The 18,898-nt window shown below is 31.0% G+C and overlaps 1 protein-coding gene across 2 annotated transcripts in view; it reads right to left on the bottom strand.

The window, feature by feature from the left end:
* NCAM2 (neural cell adhesion molecule 2) overlaps positions 1-18,898 on the bottom strand; it is a 493,693-nt gene that overhangs the window by 154,585 nt on the left and 320,210 nt on the right. For both annotated transcript variants that reach the window (XM_030877736.2, XM_030877737.2), the window contains exons 7-8: positions 14,479-14,639; positions 11,410-11,555 (exon numbers count right to left, since the gene is read on the bottom strand). In XM_030877736.2, the coding sequence (XP_030733596.1) occupies positions 11,410-11,555; positions 14,479-14,639 (307 nt within the window). The remainder of the gene's footprint in view (positions 1-11,409; positions 11,556-14,478; positions 14,640-18,898) is intronic.

Raw genomic sequence — 18,898 nt, forward strand, 5'->3', positions numbered from 1 at the left:
AGAGCAAATCCTGTGAGTTCTCATCACAAGGAAAATATTTTTTTCTATTTCTTTAATTTTGTATCTATATGAGAAGTTGGGTGTTCACTAAATTTATTGTAACAATCACTTCATGATGTATATAGGTCAAATAATTATGCTGTATACCTTAAACTTATACAGTGCTGTATGGGAATTATATCTCAATAAAACTGGAAGAAAAAATAAAATTAGAAATACAGGAAAAGGGACTTCTCTGGTGGCTCAGTGGTTAAGAATACATCTGCCAATGCAGGGGACACGGGTTCAAGCCCTGGTCCGGGAAGATCACACATGCTGTGGAGCAACTAAGCCCACGTGCCGCAACAACTGAGCCTGCACTCTAGAGCCCGCAAGCCACAACTACTGAGCCTGTGTGCCACGACTACTGAAGCCCACATGCCTAGAGCCCGTGCTCCGCAACAAGAGAGGCCACTGCAACGAGAAGCCTATGCATGGCCAAGAAGAGTAGCCCCCCTCACTGCAACCAGAGAAAAGCCCTCATGCAGCAACGAAGACCCAATGCAGCCAAAACTAAAATAAATAAACTAAAATAAATAAATTTAAAAAATACATAAATGTACGTTGTGTATAAGTTACATATTATGTTAATTATATATTATATGCTATAATATATATAAAAGAAATAAAATATTTTTGAATGTTGATGGGAATAATAAATAAGGTGGAGAGTAAAAAAATGTTGGAAATAGAGAGATAAATTATTGGATTAATGTCTATAATATGTTAGAGAGGATTGGAACTAGCATCCACATAAAAACTTGAATATTATCTTCATGGTAATATATAGGTTCAGCTATGTTTGATGTAGATGTAGTAATAGGAATTTGTTACAGTTTTCTTTTGATTGTTTTTATTTTCTTAGTAAAGAGGAACCAGTTCACCAGCTGAGCTTTTTTAGAACAGAGGAGGTTTATGAACTTGAGGATAGAGGAAATGTATCTAAAACTGGTGAAGAAAATGAGCCAGGAAAATGCGGCATGAGTACTGCAAAACACAAAGAGCATGCATTAAGCTATGGGTCACAATTTTAAGGGAAGATCATTCAGAATGATTGTAGTTTTCCTCCAGCTAACTTCAGCTGTCTTGCAACATGTGTGGAATAGGTATTGAGGTTAATTAAACCATGACTGACATTTTGCTAGAAACAGTTCACAAAGCAAAAAAAGATCCAGGAGTATATATGTGATAGTGATTATAAGAGACAATGAAATTTAAGCTGGGGAATAAAAGAAGTGAACAAGGTGGGTGATTTGGGCAAGGGAAAATATGGTAGGATCCACAGATATTAAAATTACATCATTTTTATATATTTGATAGAGTATAAATGTTTTTCTTATAAGTAGATACACTATTAAATATGCATCCAAAATAATCTGGCTTCCAAGAATGAAGAACTTAGAAAGTTGAATAAGAAATTTTGTGGATTACAAAACAACAGCAATGATGCTGCTCCAAGATATAGATCATGACAATACATAGTAGCCAAGGAAGAGCCTCACTAAGAAGGTTTTATCCCCTCAGTAAACACAACTACTCAATAGATGGCTGAACAGAGTTATTACTGAAGATATCTTTGTTTAATATATTTTATTTAAATTTATTATCTGTTAATCCATGAGTCAAAGCAATGAGGGCATTATAATAACTGTGTTAAAGTACCTTTCATGAAAATGTATCCAATTTTACAAATTAATTATTGTGTAACTAACATTTTTTTATGCACTTGTTTTTGCTTCATGCTTAAACTTGACAATGGAAGTCATCAAATGTATTATTTTTTTTGCAAGTTGTTTATTAGAATGTTTATTGAAATATTTTCAGATATACTGTGTCTACTTGTATAGCACTTCATTCAAATTTATTTCATTTTGTTTTTTGAATTTAGTTCCTGTTTTCCACTAAAATTTCACAAAAATAAATCAAAATTACATTTAGCAGAAAATTTGTTATTTTTGTTAAGTCGATTAATATTCATTGAAATCTACATTTTTTTTGTAGCTACATTATTTTATATTTTCTTCAGTGGTAAATTTCTTCATAAGATAAAGTAAGTACCACATGAAGTCTGTAACAGAATATGGCATTTACAAGAAAAAATAATATATTTCCTGCTACAAAGCCAAAGAAAAATCACTTTCAGTATGTAAATAATGTTTTTTTTCCCAGAACAATTATGGTAAAATTGTGAACTAATATCATATCATCCTACAAACAAGATGATGGTTTCTTTCAAGTGGATATACTTATATACATTTTAAAATAATGGTTCATTAATAACTGATGTTTTTTTAAAAGAACAATGAAATTTTTAGTTTTTAACTATTTCCCAGAATTTTCTCAAAAATGTTTTTTTTAAATTACATGTTGAACTTATGACTAGACTTCTTTGATAATTTTTATTTGAGGTGTGGGCTGGAAAAGAAATTTCTAAGAGTTGTAAATGATTGAAAACCCACCTCTGAGCAAGCTCAGAAGCATCCAGGAAGATTTCCAACATGCCTAATTATAATCTACGCCCTACGTATGTCAGATGAGGAATAGAAGTATCCATTTTGCCTATTGCCCAGCAGGGATCTATAATACTGCTCTCAGAACACTAGTAGGAAAAACTGCATTAGAAAGAACTTAAAAATGTCATTCAAATACAAAATCCTTCAGAAAAGCCCATTACCTCTGAAAAGAAAAGAAAAAAAAATACAGGCATTAAAATCTACAGGTGCCAGGAGTATGCTCTTTAGCATTCCTCTCTACAACCAGAAACTGACATTGTTTTTCCAATGTAAAGACATTGCCAAAGTAATCTTAGCTTTTCTTATAATTGTTATATGGAAAAGCTATATAGAAGAAGGAAATTGCAAACACACTGCCTCACTATATTAAGTTATTAGAAAATTATGAATTGAAAAATTAGTAAATACATGAATTTAAAAAGGGCTTAGCATGGAAATAAAAACTGTATCTTAAAATATGTGATTATCTACTGAATCAATAGAAAGATTTATAGAATAGGGAAATAGAGTTTGAAGGGGATTTATTTTATCAATGATGGAAGTGAAAAATACAACTTCCCTGAAGTCACAGAGAAGGTAAATGGCAAATCCAGAAATTGAAACAAAGAATCAATGTTGCAACTACCACATAATTTCAATTCATTAAGCTCTGTTTTATACCAACTGGGAATACCAATGCTAACATGACTAGAAATCCATGAGTTAGACAAACTAATTCCTTTTATATATCTTATATATGTATTGGATATCAAGATCACATTAAGTTGACTGTGTGTATTTTTATGTGTGTGTGTCTGTGTGTGTGTGGGTTTGTGATGCAAGACACATAGTAATTTTAAAGGTAGTGGTTCTCTACAGGGTACAAACACAGGAGCAATTTCTGGGGCTTTTCAAAATATAACTCACTAATCCCTGTCAAAGATACTGGATAAGAATATCTAGGAGCCAGGTGCAGTTAGAACTCTGGGAGAGAGGCTCAGACATTTCCCAGGGAGTAAGGCTCAGTCAGGTATATGTGTAATACAGCTCCTTATGTGATTCTGATGTACAACCTTGGTTCAGTACCACTCACCCCCTTCTCCGAATATTAACTCAAAGATTTAATTTCACACCAAGGCAGAATATCAGGGTAACAAAGATTATTTAAGATCTTATAATACAATGTCACATCAAATGAAAGGATTTTTTTTTTTAGACATTGATGATCTTACAAATTGTGATAGAGAAGTTCATGGGACTGGACATTCTGTCATTTGGAATTTAATACATTCTATTATCTATAACCCCTGAGTCTTCGAAAGTTTCTGCATTTTTGTAACTTCCATCTACTATTTTATCATACTACTACCCACAGCAAGCAATCTGTCTAGTTCAACTGTACATGACTGTCTTTAAAATATTTGAACTGGAACTTTTATAATAATGTACAGATACCTGAAACACTACAGTCTCTCTTTCTTAACTCAGTAACTGTGGATTTGTTAGTCTCATTTTGTAATTTCTATTTAAAGAGAAAAAAGAAGTTGAAAATTTTAAGTTGTCTCCTGTAATACAAAGGTGTTGCCAATTACACCATTAAATATTTTTTAAAGTTTCTTTTTAAATCAGAGTCGAAGCAATTTTCAGCCTAGAGCAAATTGAAATGAGATATTCTAATGAGAGTAGATAGATATACTTTCCAAAATGCACCAATACAGAGGACTTTCAGAAGAACAAGTTGAACTGGGTCTGTGATAGCACAGAAAACTATGCCACAGCTATATGTGTAGCCTTGTGGAAGTCTACTTATATACTTAAAATTGATATTTTGCATATGAGTTTTCATATATCAAAATTGCATATTCATAAATAAAATATTGCTAATTTTAAATATGCTTTGATTCATCTCCTCTCCTAAATTGTATGCACTATGATTCAGAAAACTTTTTTTACATTGCTATATTCTTTGTGCATAGTATAGCACATGTAAACACAAAAGCCCTCAATAAAATTTGTTGATGGTTGTTAAAAGAACTTGGGCAAGTGATAAAGGAAACATTAGTGACATAAATTCCTGTCACTGTAAAGATAATTTTACTGTTACATTTTATTAAATTTAATTTTCAGGAACTTGTATTTCCTTTAGAATGAAAAAGGGGGAAATACAGAAAGGCTAATGTAATTTTCACAGTTTATATATAAAAATATCTAAGAATTTTTAGTAGAGATTTTCATATAATGTGAAAAGTTTACTCCATTATCCTCTGCCCTCCATTAAAAGTGGTTTAAATAAATCATTAAAAAACATGAACTTTCCTTAGGTCCAAAGCTGTACCTATGCAATAAAAATAATATCCTAGAGCATAAAACAATATAATAATGAATGCAGTAATGTAATTATAAATATTTTTACACTAGGAATTTAATTTGTTATAAAATTTAAAACATATTTTATTCAGGTGCTTGTATCAAAGAACTGCCCATCTTTATTATTACTAGAAATTCCTTTTGTCTTGGTAGTTTATTCTGCAAGAACATTTGAAGTAAGTATTGTCCAGATAATAGTGCCTCAATTCATGGAGAAAAATGTTTACTACTTATATACAATTGAAATAGAAACACTCTGGTACAACTATGACTTATGTATGTAAGTGCAAAGCTAAATGTTAAAGTAGACTATAATTTGTATTTTTTTTATCTTAAATTTCAGTTTAAATACATCTATTTATTCAAAGGAACAGAAAGCAAAATGGACTTAAAGTACTAAAGTTAATGTTGAATCAGTAGGCTTGTTTTCTTTGACACAGAAAAACACATTTTTCAAATGAATGTAAAAGAACAGAAAGTCCTATTATTTTAATCACAAAGTTTGAGTTGATCTAAACTTAGACCATTACCAGCATTTCATATTTTACTTCAGCAAAATAGAAAAACATTGTTTTTGAAGTTAAATCACTATGCTTTAGTTATTGAGTTTATTGGCATCATTTTGAAAAGATCATTTGGTGTTAAGGATTGAAATTAAATGGGTTTTTGTTACTATGATTTATGAACTTTCCTAAAAATGTAGCATATTTATTTACTGGAGGGAAGTGCTTGACCCCCCAAATAAAAGAAAGCATAACAGGGTCTGTCCTCAAAATTTTGTAGCTAAACTTTGTATCATGTTAATTCAAAGTATGTTTGAAATAAAAGCATGGTGTGTGTACCAGGAAAGGTGCACATGCTAAGTTTAGGTATTATTTTTAAAACAAATTTTTTTTTTTTTTGCGGTACACGGGCCTCTCACTGTTGTGGCCTCTCCCGTTGCGGAGCACAGGCTCAGGACGCGCAGGCTCAGCAGCCACGGCTCACGGGCCCAGCTGCTCCGCAGCATGTGGGATCTTCCCGGACTGGGGCACGAACCCGTGTCCCCTGCATCGGCAGGCGGACTCTCAACCACTGCGCCACCAGGGAAGCCCCTAGAACAAATTTTATTTTATAGTTTTATATTTACCTTGATGTGCACTTTAAAATGTAACTGATATTTTTGGTTAGAATTAGAATGAAGAAAAAGCTAATTTAATTTAAAGAAAAAAATTAAGTGTATAACAGTCCAGGATGCACATGAATATGGAAAAGAAATGAAACTGATGGTCAAATGACTGAAGTTTGAGAAATTCTGCTTTAAAACAGTCACAAATTATTGCTATACAGTTCAAATACATCTTATTCAATGTAGAGTGAGATTAATTTCTAGTGGAGGTAGGACTAAAATTTACTCTGTAGGACAAATATACCAGAAATAAAATAATTATAGATTCTGTATCTTAAGAGTAGATACATGACTCATGTGAGATGTCATCCACCAAACAATATTATAAGCACTTTAGAATTATTACACAAAACAGTCTATTCACATAGATGAGATTGGTTACTGTTATGTTTACATTTTTGTAAGAATTTTAGAGATAAAAATCACTTCCTGTAGATCTTTTACTTCCATTTACTCCCAAAATGACAAGCAACAAAATTTCTAAAAAATGTTCAAAATTAACCAATTTTATCATATGAATATGAAATCATATCTTGAAAATTGATGAAGAACTGGCATTCTTAAGCAACCTGGCTTTGTGGAGCGTACAATTTCTTTTTCTTCCTATCTTAATGACTTGTTTAGGTACTTCTTAGAATGTGGAAGTGTCTCTTCCAAATCAATATTTATTGCTACATAATATCGGAGGTGAAATAGGGCCCAAAAGGAAGCAAAAAAATGACCTACTTCCTACAAAGGAAAATTCTGGGGAGAATGGGAGAAGATAGACCTGGGAGAGATGGAAAAAGAAGATGATGATGTAATAAATCTGTGGTATTTCTAGTCTGATATTGTCTCTCACCGAGTAAAGACCAGGCTTTACCTCTCAGAGTAATCTGAAAGTCTATCCTTATGCAGGATAGGAAGTTACAGCCCTCATCTGTAGTATTTCCCTGCAATGATAGAGATTGACACATACAGTGATTAAGATGACACTCAAATGCAGATTCCCAACATTGTCAACTTCCAAGAGGAATGCAATATATAGTTACAAGATTTGGAATTTAGTATGGTAAGACAAGTTCATTTATGAGTCATTGAAATGACATTGCTAGAGATTATATCATAGTAAACTTCTACATAAAGCTATGTCAAAGATGCAAAATCTACAACAACTGTAACAACATTCTATTGTTTTGTGGATGATATTATTCATACAATACATATGACTGTGTTCATACTAGTTTTTATCTGGTTATTTTGGGGCAGCAGTCATTGTCACAGAATTAATATGATCATTGTCTCATTTCTAAAGTATCTAAAGACTAAATACCTCCAAGGAAAAGAGAAGATAACACTTTTAAGTTCAATCTGGGTCTAAGATATTGATCTGCATGCTCTCATTTCATCTTTAGAAACTTTTCCAGGGAGGTTTTATTATTACCCTAATATAGACGTGCAGAAACTGAAATCAGGCAGGAGAATTAACATGGTAAATGACACGTCAAAGTGACAAATTTGGGATTAAATTTTGACTTGAATGACACTTCATGCCTTCCCATACTAACTTAACAATACTCATAATTGTACATCTACTAATATTTATTGATCAATAAGAATGATAATAAGGGATCATTTAAGGAAAATGATTCAAAATAGATGACACAGGTTTATACCAGGGACTTCAAAACACCCTAGTCATACAATCTCACATAATCCTCAAATCAACCCTGTGAAAAAGCATGGTTTTATTTAGAAAATAAAGATTTTTAATGTAAAAAATTTAGATTGCTTAGTGTTTAAATTGCAAAACAATTTACAACTTTTGAGTCATAGCTGAATTAAACACATTCCATGATATTAGCTTTGGTTCTGTCTTAAACTTTATTGTGTGCATTTAACTATTATTACAGTTATGTATATAGCATCTATTAAATGAAGAGGTCAGGGCTTTCTAATTTTTATACACAAATGTATCTTAGGATGACTCCAAAAAAATAATGTGCTAAAATTGAGCTATCAATTTAATAAAATTTTTGATAACCCAAGTAAATTGATATTTTAATGAAAAATTACCAAGTTATCACTAAAATAAATTGCCCATATTTTTTCAATAAATGTATAATTAAAAGTTAGTGAGGTAAAACTGTAAATTTTTTTTAAAAGTAAAATGAACAAAATATCTTAAAATAACAATGGATATTACAAAAATATTTCTAAAGCAAGTGTATACTGTATTTTTCTTACATATTACATGTATTTTTTTAATTTTTCAGGAGAGTTTTTTAAATTACATATATTATTTTAAATGTAGGGAAGATGCATTAAAGTAGATTATAGAGAAAATAGTTATGAGTTTAAAAGAGTTCTGTTTTTAAGCACTATACTTTTTGTTGTTGTTTCTGAAGGATATATTATGCAAAGATACTTTACACTACACCATTAACATGCATAGTCCAATAGTGCTACAGAACTATAGCTGCAGAAAATATCTACATGTGACTACATTAATTGAGACCCCTTTCTTTGAAAATCTACAATGATGAACATATTTGCTAAATATATTTTCCTATTTTTGGATGGAGTTATTAGTTTGAAGTACATTATTGATGATATTTCACTATGACCTACACAATTATCATTTTCATTGATAGTAATGAAAAGTTTTGATTGTTTTATTCTGTGATTTCCAAGCCCCTATCAAGGTGCCAAGGTGCCAAGTAATTTGTCAAGAGTATTTTTCTGTTGAAAGGATAAGTTGTTCAATTTCATTTGACTTAGAGCTCGAGAACTGCTTTCCAATGTATGGATGACTTGGAGAGCATCCATATAACACCAACTGATGAGTTTATTAAAGTACTCCTAGGTCCTGTGCTTGACATACTAAATCAACCTCAGAAAGTGGGATTCTAGAGTCTGCATTTTAACAGGCTCTCCAAGTGATTCTTAAGGCAAATACAATCTCATGTTACTTTTCATGACAAGAGAGATATAATCACAATATACTCTATGGTAATGTTTAATCAGACTTTAGTTATCTGACTTTATGGAGTCTATTAACAATTTGAGTTTACTCAAAATAATAGAAACAAGATAAATTATGCTTCAATATTTATGCAATATGATAAAGAAACAAAGTTTATTGAATATTTACAATATCCTAAAGACTTCCATATGCATTTTACAATGTACTCTTCATCTAATACCAATAAGTGAAATAAGTATTGTTATCCATATTTTAAAGATGAAGAAACTCATATTAAAAAGACTTCACATAGTATTGCCAAAGCTGAAGCAACATAAATGGCTGAGCTGAGATTCAAAACTACATGTGACTTACTTCAAGGCTCAGCTCAACTCTTCCGTTTTTGAACTTCGGCTGTTGAAGAAACTAGGAATGTTAGGAGAAAGGAGGCTTACCATCCAGGAAATAAGGCAGTGTTCTTAAAATAATTTTGGAGAAAAGTCAGGATAGGAAGTGAGTAGTCTTAATTTGTATATCTACTGGATAATAGTTGTGTTTGGAAAAACAAAAGTGTATTAGGGCTTCTATAATGGTTTTGTGACAAAGCAAAAGAAAAACAAAAAGATGTGTGCTTTAATAGACATAGTCCTTAGCAAACAAAAACTAGGTGATTATTTTTTCACAACTGTTATCAAAGAAATTTCTGTATGTAGTTTTGGTGGCTTGGGGCATAGAATAAAATATCATGGTCTTCTGGTTACTTGATAACTTTTTATTGATAAAATAACTGAATATAATGTACCTCTCATTATTGGTATGAACATAAGGAAACATCTATTAAATGAAGAGTAAAAGCTATGTTTGAGAAGAGAACTGTCAGGAAATATATAGTACAAAAAAATAATGAAAGTATGAGTTAGGAATATGAACGTATAATTAATAAGGGTGCCTAAACATGAAAATCATTATTCTTGAGTGATTTTGTCCAAAGAAAAGTACTAAACTGACAATGAAAACAGTTATCTACAGTTATATATATATCTAATTTTTTTGGACAATTTTAAAGAAGTTTATGGAGATATAATTCCTTTCCAGATTTCAATGCACCGTAGTAGTTAAAAAAATATGAAAGCAAACTCTATGTCATTTCTCTGGGTTGCCAGAAGAATGCCAATGTCATTCACATTTTATAAATTTGATTTTCAACTTTCATATATAAAACAAGTATATCAAAATAGTGTAACTATTGCCAAAAGAAATATGCTCTTAAAAATGCCATCATGAGGAGGAAATGGGGCTAAGAAGGGTGATATACAGGAATACATTATTTCAAAAGATAAATAGTAAATGGCCAGGGAGAAGCCTCTTTTGTCAATTTATGGAGTTAGCATGTTGTTAAAATTACATGATGAGTTGGAGGGATAGAAAGCATATTTTGAATAAACTGATTTCAAATTTTTCTGCTATCAATGTTGGTAAGTCAAAGGTACTTATATTTTAGAAATCATTTTCTTCAACAGAAATTGATTTGAACAAATGAAAGAGGTTTTAAGAAGGTTGCTCTTTAACACTGAGAAAGAAAAGAGATCTATGTGTTTAATCTGATAATTTTTACATGTGTGAAAATGCCAATTCCATCATATTATTAATCCACTGCCTTTTTCTTTCTGTTTCAGTTTGGTTTATACTTGGGGCCTTATATAAATAGTTACAAAACATAACGATAATGAAAATCTATGGAGTGCAGTGAAATATATGATAATGTTTACTTGATTTCTTAGGAACTTGAATGCATTTGATAAAAAGTCACCAATTTACATGAGAGTGACATTTACCAAAATGCTGTATTTTGTTGTGTTTGTACTTATTGGTCTTTATCAGGTTATAGATTGTATAAAGGCAGAAACCTACTGTCCTACTGCATAAAGATAATACTAAAGAGTTAAGAGTTAAATGACAGCCAGAATTTTGTGAATTTAAATTATTTTCATTTTCACAGCACAAGGTGGAGGAATTAAAATTGCAATAAGATATATTATAGATACAGTTTATACCAAAAGTTTGCATGTAGGCAAACTTAAGAAACAATATTAAAAACCTAAGATTTTTGGCTCAATGAAAAACAACTTTAAATATTACAATTTGACTTTTTTCTCCTCTGAATTTATTTTTAGGCTAACTGTGATAGAGTCACCTTTTTAAGAATTAAACCATTTATTGCATTCTTACAAATTACTTGATAACTTGGAGTCCAATGTGATATTTAATTATATGCAAAACACTGAAAATATTGGTTTCGCCCAAAAGTTCCTTAAGATGGTATGGAAAAACCTGAACAAACTTTTTGGCCAATCCAATACAATAGTTTTGAAAAACACTATATATTAAATTGCTGTTACCTTATCGCCTTCGGAAAAAGTGATGCCATCCACTGCTCTTTTCCACGTGATTTCTGGAATAGGCTCCCCTTCTGCTTCACATATTAGTGTGACTTGACCATTCTCATATGTAGTCTCATTTTTAAGCTGTATTATGTGAGGCTGTACTGTAAAAAATATATACATTACTCAATCTGTATTGGAGGAAAATATTACTATTCATGGTGACAATTTAAGTACCCTTTAGCATAGTATGGAATTATTAACTTTGAGCAGATCTAGTGTCATGCTTTGCTTTATAAGAGTGCCAGGAGAGTTGCAAATTGTAGGAGAAAAAACTAGAAAATAATGCTATTGATTATGATTACAAAAATAATTTTAAGTGGTTTAGAAACCAACATAAAAAAGTATAATTCCTTCCAAGATTTTGTCAATTAAAAACCACTTTATTACTTTTTCCTCAAGCTAAAAAATAAAATTTTCCTTTTGTAAAGTCACATGAGTACTTCTGTGTGTATGTCTGTGTATGACATCTGCTTATGTAGTGATTATCTCTTAAACTTTAAAAACAAAAACCAAAGAAGAAAAGTAATGATTGTATTCTGAATATATAGTAAGTGTAATTATGTGCAATGTTTAAAATATTTATCAAGTAAATATATATACATACTATTTACCTTTATTATTCTAGCTGATTTATTTTGACCTCAGACTACCTTAATATTATTCCATATTGTAGATAATTGTTTCTTTACAGTTATGACTTCTATAAAAACCAAAACATCATGTCTAGTAATTTTAATTATATTAATATTAAAAGTTACATCCCTCCACAAATTTACATATACCAAAGAGTTTTAAGTTTTTAAATTCTGTATTATTGGCATTTCTTAAGTTTTTATTTGTTTGAACCTAAAAGTGATAAAAGCCAGCACTTACTATTTCAGAACAAGTAACAGGTTTCTTTTTAATCACCAAATGCAATCAATTATGAAATATAAATAAATTGTTCTTAATCCTAGAAAATTAGATTCCTGATATCAGAAACATGGCATATATATTTTTACAATTCAGTGTTTACTCCATTGACTTTAATGGATTTAGTTTTATTTCCACTTTATATACATGCTTTTGTGTCAAACACAATACATATCTGTTCAGTGTTACTATACAAAGTGATTATACAGTGATATGGCATGTTATATTTCATTCATTATTTTCTATTTGTAAGGACAAAAATATTAGAAACTTTCTTTGTCTGTGTTCTTACTGCCAGATTAATTTTTAAAAGTAACTAAATATTTCATATGAGCTCATTGAGATAGATTGAGATTAGTTATCCTTTGGAATTATCTCAAACACTATCATTTCTAATTATTAATTTATTTTTATACTGAGTCATATTTAGCATTTACATTTTATAGAGAACATTTTCTTAAGTGGGAAATACTGATGGAACAAATTAGATGCTTTCTATAATTTTTAATAATTTAAAGTTTGTTTACTCTTCCCTCTATGTGAACAATTTTCTCCTGGCTCATAGCTTTGCTGATTTCTCATCATTAAAGATTTTTATGTAAACACATCTAAACATTACCCTTCTGAGTAACTTTCCAACACCATGATCTCCAAAATAACAGCTCTTTTTACCCAACACTACCTGATTAATCTAGTTTTACTTTCTTCTTAGAACATCTTATTCCAATTTTCTTTTTTAATATACTTTGGTATATTCTTTATTGTCTGTCTTATTTTGTTTGAATATAAGCTTTATGAAAATCTCCCTAGTATAGAAAAACATTTCTGTTACAGCTACTACAGGACCAGCTGTCAGAGGGTGTGTCCACACATGTATTACCATTTGTCTTTTGGTCTAAGTAATATGCCTGCTTCTGCCAACTGCAGCCACTGGTCCTTCTTACTCTTTTTTTGTTGCTGTTATAACACATAACACAACTTTATTAGTAACCAATTACTCAGTGTTCAAATTTCCCTGGTTGTCTCATAAAACCTTATACAGTTGATTTGTTTGAATCAAGATCCAAATGAGGCCTATACTGTGATTGGTTGAGGTTCCTCTTATGTCTATTTTGACCCATATTTAGTTACTGCCCCCACCCAATTTATTTGTTAAAGAAATCCTGTAGTTGTTTGTTTGTCCTGTAGTTTCTTTTTTTTTTTTAAGTTCAATACCAGATTCATGTATTATTTTATTCTTTTTTTTAATTGGAATATAGTTGCTTTACAATGCCGTGTTAGTTTCTACTGTACAGCAAAGTGAATCAGCTATACATATATATATATCCCCTCTTTTTTTTGGATTTCCTTCTCATTTAGGTCACCAAAGAGCATTTACTCTTATGGAGTACTCCCTCCTTCCTTCCCCTTTCTTTGTTGTGAAAGCTTTTTGATAACGATGTTTTTAAAAATGGAGAAAGCATACTAAATATTAGTAATGCCTATAATTTTTAGCGTTTGCTTTTTAAAGAGAACAATCACATTCTAAACATTTACCAGCAAATTTTTTTCCTCTTGCAAATATAATAGGGGATAAATCAATAATTAAAAATTAATTTACCGGTTTTCTACTCTTTGTAAGCTCCCCAAAGAAGGCAATATGGCTCTTGGTAAATATGGAAGATATTTATGTACATTTCCTTTTAATAAAATGAAAAGGGAGTATTTAATTATGGTTACAGGTCAATGTTTCCAAATTATAGCCTTATAGGTGAGCTCTTTTGAAGTATTAATATATTAAAAGTAAAACTGATTCCAACATATGTCATTTAAAGATTTATGAAGATTAACCCATATATAATGTAATAGATCCCAATATGTGTAATTTAAATGAATTTTCTTTCAGCCTCTGTTATTAGTCAGTAAATATTTTACAAAAATTTACATGCATAATCTCATATAATTCTTAAAATAATTCTGTTTGGTTGCGGCAATTTTAAAATATATTTTAGAGATGAGAAAACTGAGACTTAGGTTTGGAAATTTAAATAGCTCATATAAGTGACAGAGTAGAATTTGACTCAGACCCCCCTCTAGACATTACAGTTTTAACTACTATGCTATAATACTTACCAAAGACTTGGAGAAGTACCTGTTTTTCATCTTCTCCTGCCTTGTTTGCGGCCCTGCAGACATACGGGCCCCCATCACTATTGATTATGTTCCTGACAGTGAGTTCTTTATTGTTTCCTTTCAGTATGTACTTTTCATTTTCTTCAATAAACTTGCCATTCCTAAAGAAGAAAACAGAGGTTGATCTTCATAAACCTGACTTCATAACTTAAGAGCAGATCATACTCAACTTTTTGACCTGTAACTGTCAATATTTCATGGCTACTGTCATTGACAGATAAAGTTATATTCCAGTCAAACATACACTTTTACTAGCTCAATAGAATTTAATGCATAAATATTAAAATTATACTTGTAAGTTGTTTTGACTTTAGAGACAAAAATAACGTTTGAGCTGTGTTGAAATCTTGACACTCATCTTAGGCAAAAAACACTTTTATTCAATTTTCACTTTGATTATTAGCAAAAAAAAAAAAGTTTTATTTTCTGATTTAAATTCCAAACACACATTTCATGTTGGTGAGTCAACACATATTTATGAAATGTACTTCTTTACTAGGTTCCAGGGACATGTTTAATATAATTTCTACAGAAACACCCTTCAAAGACAAAGTAAATGCAATTTAAATAAATAATGAATTTATATTGCACATAGGTACTGCCAATAAAAGGGTAAGAGGAAAGAATTACATGAAAAAAGTTATAGAAATTATGCTGCAATAACAATTTAATTCATTAGTGAGGAGAAGAAATTTTTCTCAGATATAAGTATTTTTTAGTTTCCAAGGTGTTTCTGGACTGAAATAGTGTTCAATTTTTTTTTCAATTCTAGTTTTGTTGTTCATTAAAACAAGATCTTTTGAACTTTACAATAACTTATAGTAAAAAAAAAATATTTTACATGCATTTAAATCTGAAACAATTTCTACAATTCCCCTTAATATGTGTGAGGTCTTATATTGTACATTCTTTTTCATGTTATTTTATTTTCCTCATCTCCACTTCCTCCTTCTCCTTTTCTTTCCCCTTTTTTACTTGTCAACATGGTAAAATGGACAATTAATTGATTTTAAGACCCACTAATGTAAAAATTTAGGGGGATTTACTTGTCCATACAAGTGTAAATTAAAAAAGAGAAATATCTAAAAGGATTATTAAAAATCTTACCTAGAATGAAACAGAATATTTTTCTGATACTCTAAGTGATCTTTGTAGTGAATTCTAGTTCTTCTTTCTAGAAAGTACTGCCACATATCTTAACATAGTCCTTGTCTTTCTATGACTCAGTAACATCTATTTTTCCAGTTTTTATTGACATGTGTAAATACAACATGAAATGTGCAAAAATTCATGAGTGGTGAAAAATTAGGCCTTAATAAATACCAGTGACAAAAGTATATAGTGCTCTGTACTTTTCTGTTTTTTTTTCATATTTTCACTAATCAAATATTTAGAAGTATAAATAATGACAAGATTTCAGAATTTTGCCTAGAATTTTATGTATGGATAAGGCTTTCACCACAATTAGTGATACAATATATTTCTTAATGTAGTCAATAAAAAAGTATTAATTTGTCTCATTATCATCATTATCATCATCATCTAGAAGTTTCAGCAATTTGTGGCTTAGGAAACATTTTCCCTATATTATTAACCTGGTTAAATACAATTAGCTCACAGATGTGCATTTTCCCTCTCCACCCTCATTCACAGATCAGATAACTAAATTTTAAGTATGATTTCCTCACCCGTCAATTCACAGATGAAGAGACTTAGGTTTAGTTTGTAATATAAGCAGCAGGTTAACTAAGTTCTAGTGTTCTTTATGATAAAGAGATTATTTCTGTACTTCATGTGAAATATTGTGCTAAAGGTCTGAAGTATAGCAAATGAGTGAGACAGGGTCACCTATCATGAAGAATTCATAGTCTGATTGATAGTAATAGAGGGTAATATAGATCCCATTAATGCATTTATTCATAACTTTGTGTGTGTGTTGGGAGGGGTGGGGTAGGGGATCTATTATAATAGAAGAGAATGGAAAAGATGATGGCTGGAATACTCTGGGAATTTTCATGGGAAAATAATCCATGATCTGAGCTTTGAAGTGGATAGTTAGGTCTTGAAGAATTTAAAGGAAGTCAGGTTGTAAAGATTATGTTCCCTTAAAGAGCTCAATTTAAAAACATCATTAAAGAATAATAACTCAGGTAATAGGTCTTAATACTTCTCTCTCAACAAACCCATTATACAGAAAGTACTCGTTGTTATTCATAGTACATTTCTGTGGAATGTCAATGTCTGAAAAAGACTCCCAATGGATTCTGATGAAATTCCACTGGGCCATCCTTTGAAATTCTAACCACTTCTCTAAATGCCACTTTTCCAGGCAAAAGAAAGTAAGGGTTAGGATTAGAGGATTCATGGAAATGGTAAAAAAGGGAGAACAATTCCACTCTTGACCATAGTGGAGTAACAAAACCATATTTACTCTCTCATTTTAAACAACACAAACACTGGACACAGAGATTAAATAACAGTTTTCAACCATTGGTCAACAGGTAGCACATGACAGTGACCTCTGAGGACCACCATAGTTTACTACCTGAAGGCAGTTTCCAGGCTGCCCCTTAGAGAGGAAGAACCCATACAGAGTCAGGCAGTGTATCTGAATTGGAAGACAGAATTCTCAGTTGATAGAAGTTAAAGGGGCTAGAATTTCCAGGTAAGAAAATGTGAGAAGAAGGCACAAGAAAGAGAACTACAGAGATCTGCAGAGGTTTCCAACCAATCTCTAACTGAGTACTAATCAGTGAGTGTACTCCAGTAAGATTTTCCAAGAGTAAGGCAAGGACCATTGGAAAAGATAAAGCACAACAATCCCAGGAGCTCATAAAAGACCAGGAATAATTTGCATCCTTATCATCCAGAGTAGAAAGACCTCCTAAAACACAAATTTAAACACATTAAATTGCCTCCTTACAAGAATACTGCTTCAGTAATGAAGCCAAGTTAATCTTAGACTGCAGCTTGTTCTATATCCTCCTAAAACAGCTTAAAAGCAACCTCAAGAAGATCAAACTTTCCCCATGTAACTTAAAAGCTACAAAGCTAAAGTAAAAGAACATGAAAATATCCAACACCTCAAAACATAAAATTCTCCTTGTCTGAAACCCAGTAAAAAGTTGACAGGATAGTAAATAGGTAGGAAAATATTACCTATAACAAGGAAAAAAAAATCAATCAATAAAAAAGATCCAGAAACGATACAGATGATAGAATTAGTAGACAAGACCATTAAAATAGCTATTAAAATATATTCTATATGTTAAAGGAATTAAAATATGGGCATGGTAAGAGAGAAATGGAAGAGGAAAAAAGGCCTCCATCAAACTTATAGACATAAAAAATAGAATGAAGAAAAATACTCTGGTGGGATTAAAATCAGATTAGACATTACAAGTGAGTTCATTCCAAGGAACTCAAGGTTGTTTTAGCATTTGAAAATCAATGGAATTCACCAATTTAAAGGGCTAACAATAAAAATCCATATGGTATTCTCAACAGAAGTAGAAGAAACATTTGAATGGAAATGAAGAAAGTGATATTAAGAGTTTCTGCTTTTACTCCCACTTTGGTTTCCTGGTTCTCTTTGTGAAAATTTCTTATTTTTCCTCAATGTTTGGTCTTCAACTACCTTCTTTACTGGTTTCACTCATACCTCTTGGAAATATTATCTCTATGCAATGGGTAGTGTCTGGATTTTTCTCTCTGCACTGCTGCCCTAATATTTTTTGGAATTTTTTTCACAAAGATAACATGTCTATATCTACAGATAAATATGTCACAATGAAAACTTCCCTCTGATACCAATTTTACCTCTGTTAAGAACACTATCACATACTCCCATTCTCACATTATATATTATATATCCAGCTACTAGGATAATTATTATGTTATTCCATCCAAATGATGAGGCTAATGCCATGTGAAAAAATGGAGGTGCAAAATCATGAATTTAAATTATTCAATTATATTAGCCTCTGAATCTGATTTATTCTAGTCTGTATGATAATTATATTTCCACTTACATATGAGAATTTTAAACAAATGTTAAACTTTAAGAAAATAGTCTAAACTGAAAGTCAGTCTCTCTGGAAAGATAAAATGATGAGGATAAGACTCTAGACCAATATTTGTTCATTGTAATGAATGATCCAGGAGCTTTTCCTTGCTGTGATTAGATCTAATATTGACTGTTAAGGATACACACTAGAAACCAGAAGTCTCTGAGATACATGATAATTATCTGGGGTGAATGTGTTAATGCTTGATGTGTAATCCCTTTAAAAATACCAACAGTGAGTCAGAAAGGAATTATTGTCTGCAAAGAACTTCTAGAAACACCTGTCTGAAGAAA

This window comes from Globicephala melas, chromosome 4 (genome assembly GCF_963455315.2).
Source record: "Globicephala melas chromosome 4, mGloMel1.2, whole genome shotgun sequence".
NCBI classification, from domain to species: domain Eukaryota; kingdom Metazoa; phylum Chordata; class Mammalia; order Artiodactyla; family Delphinidae; genus Globicephala; species Globicephala melas.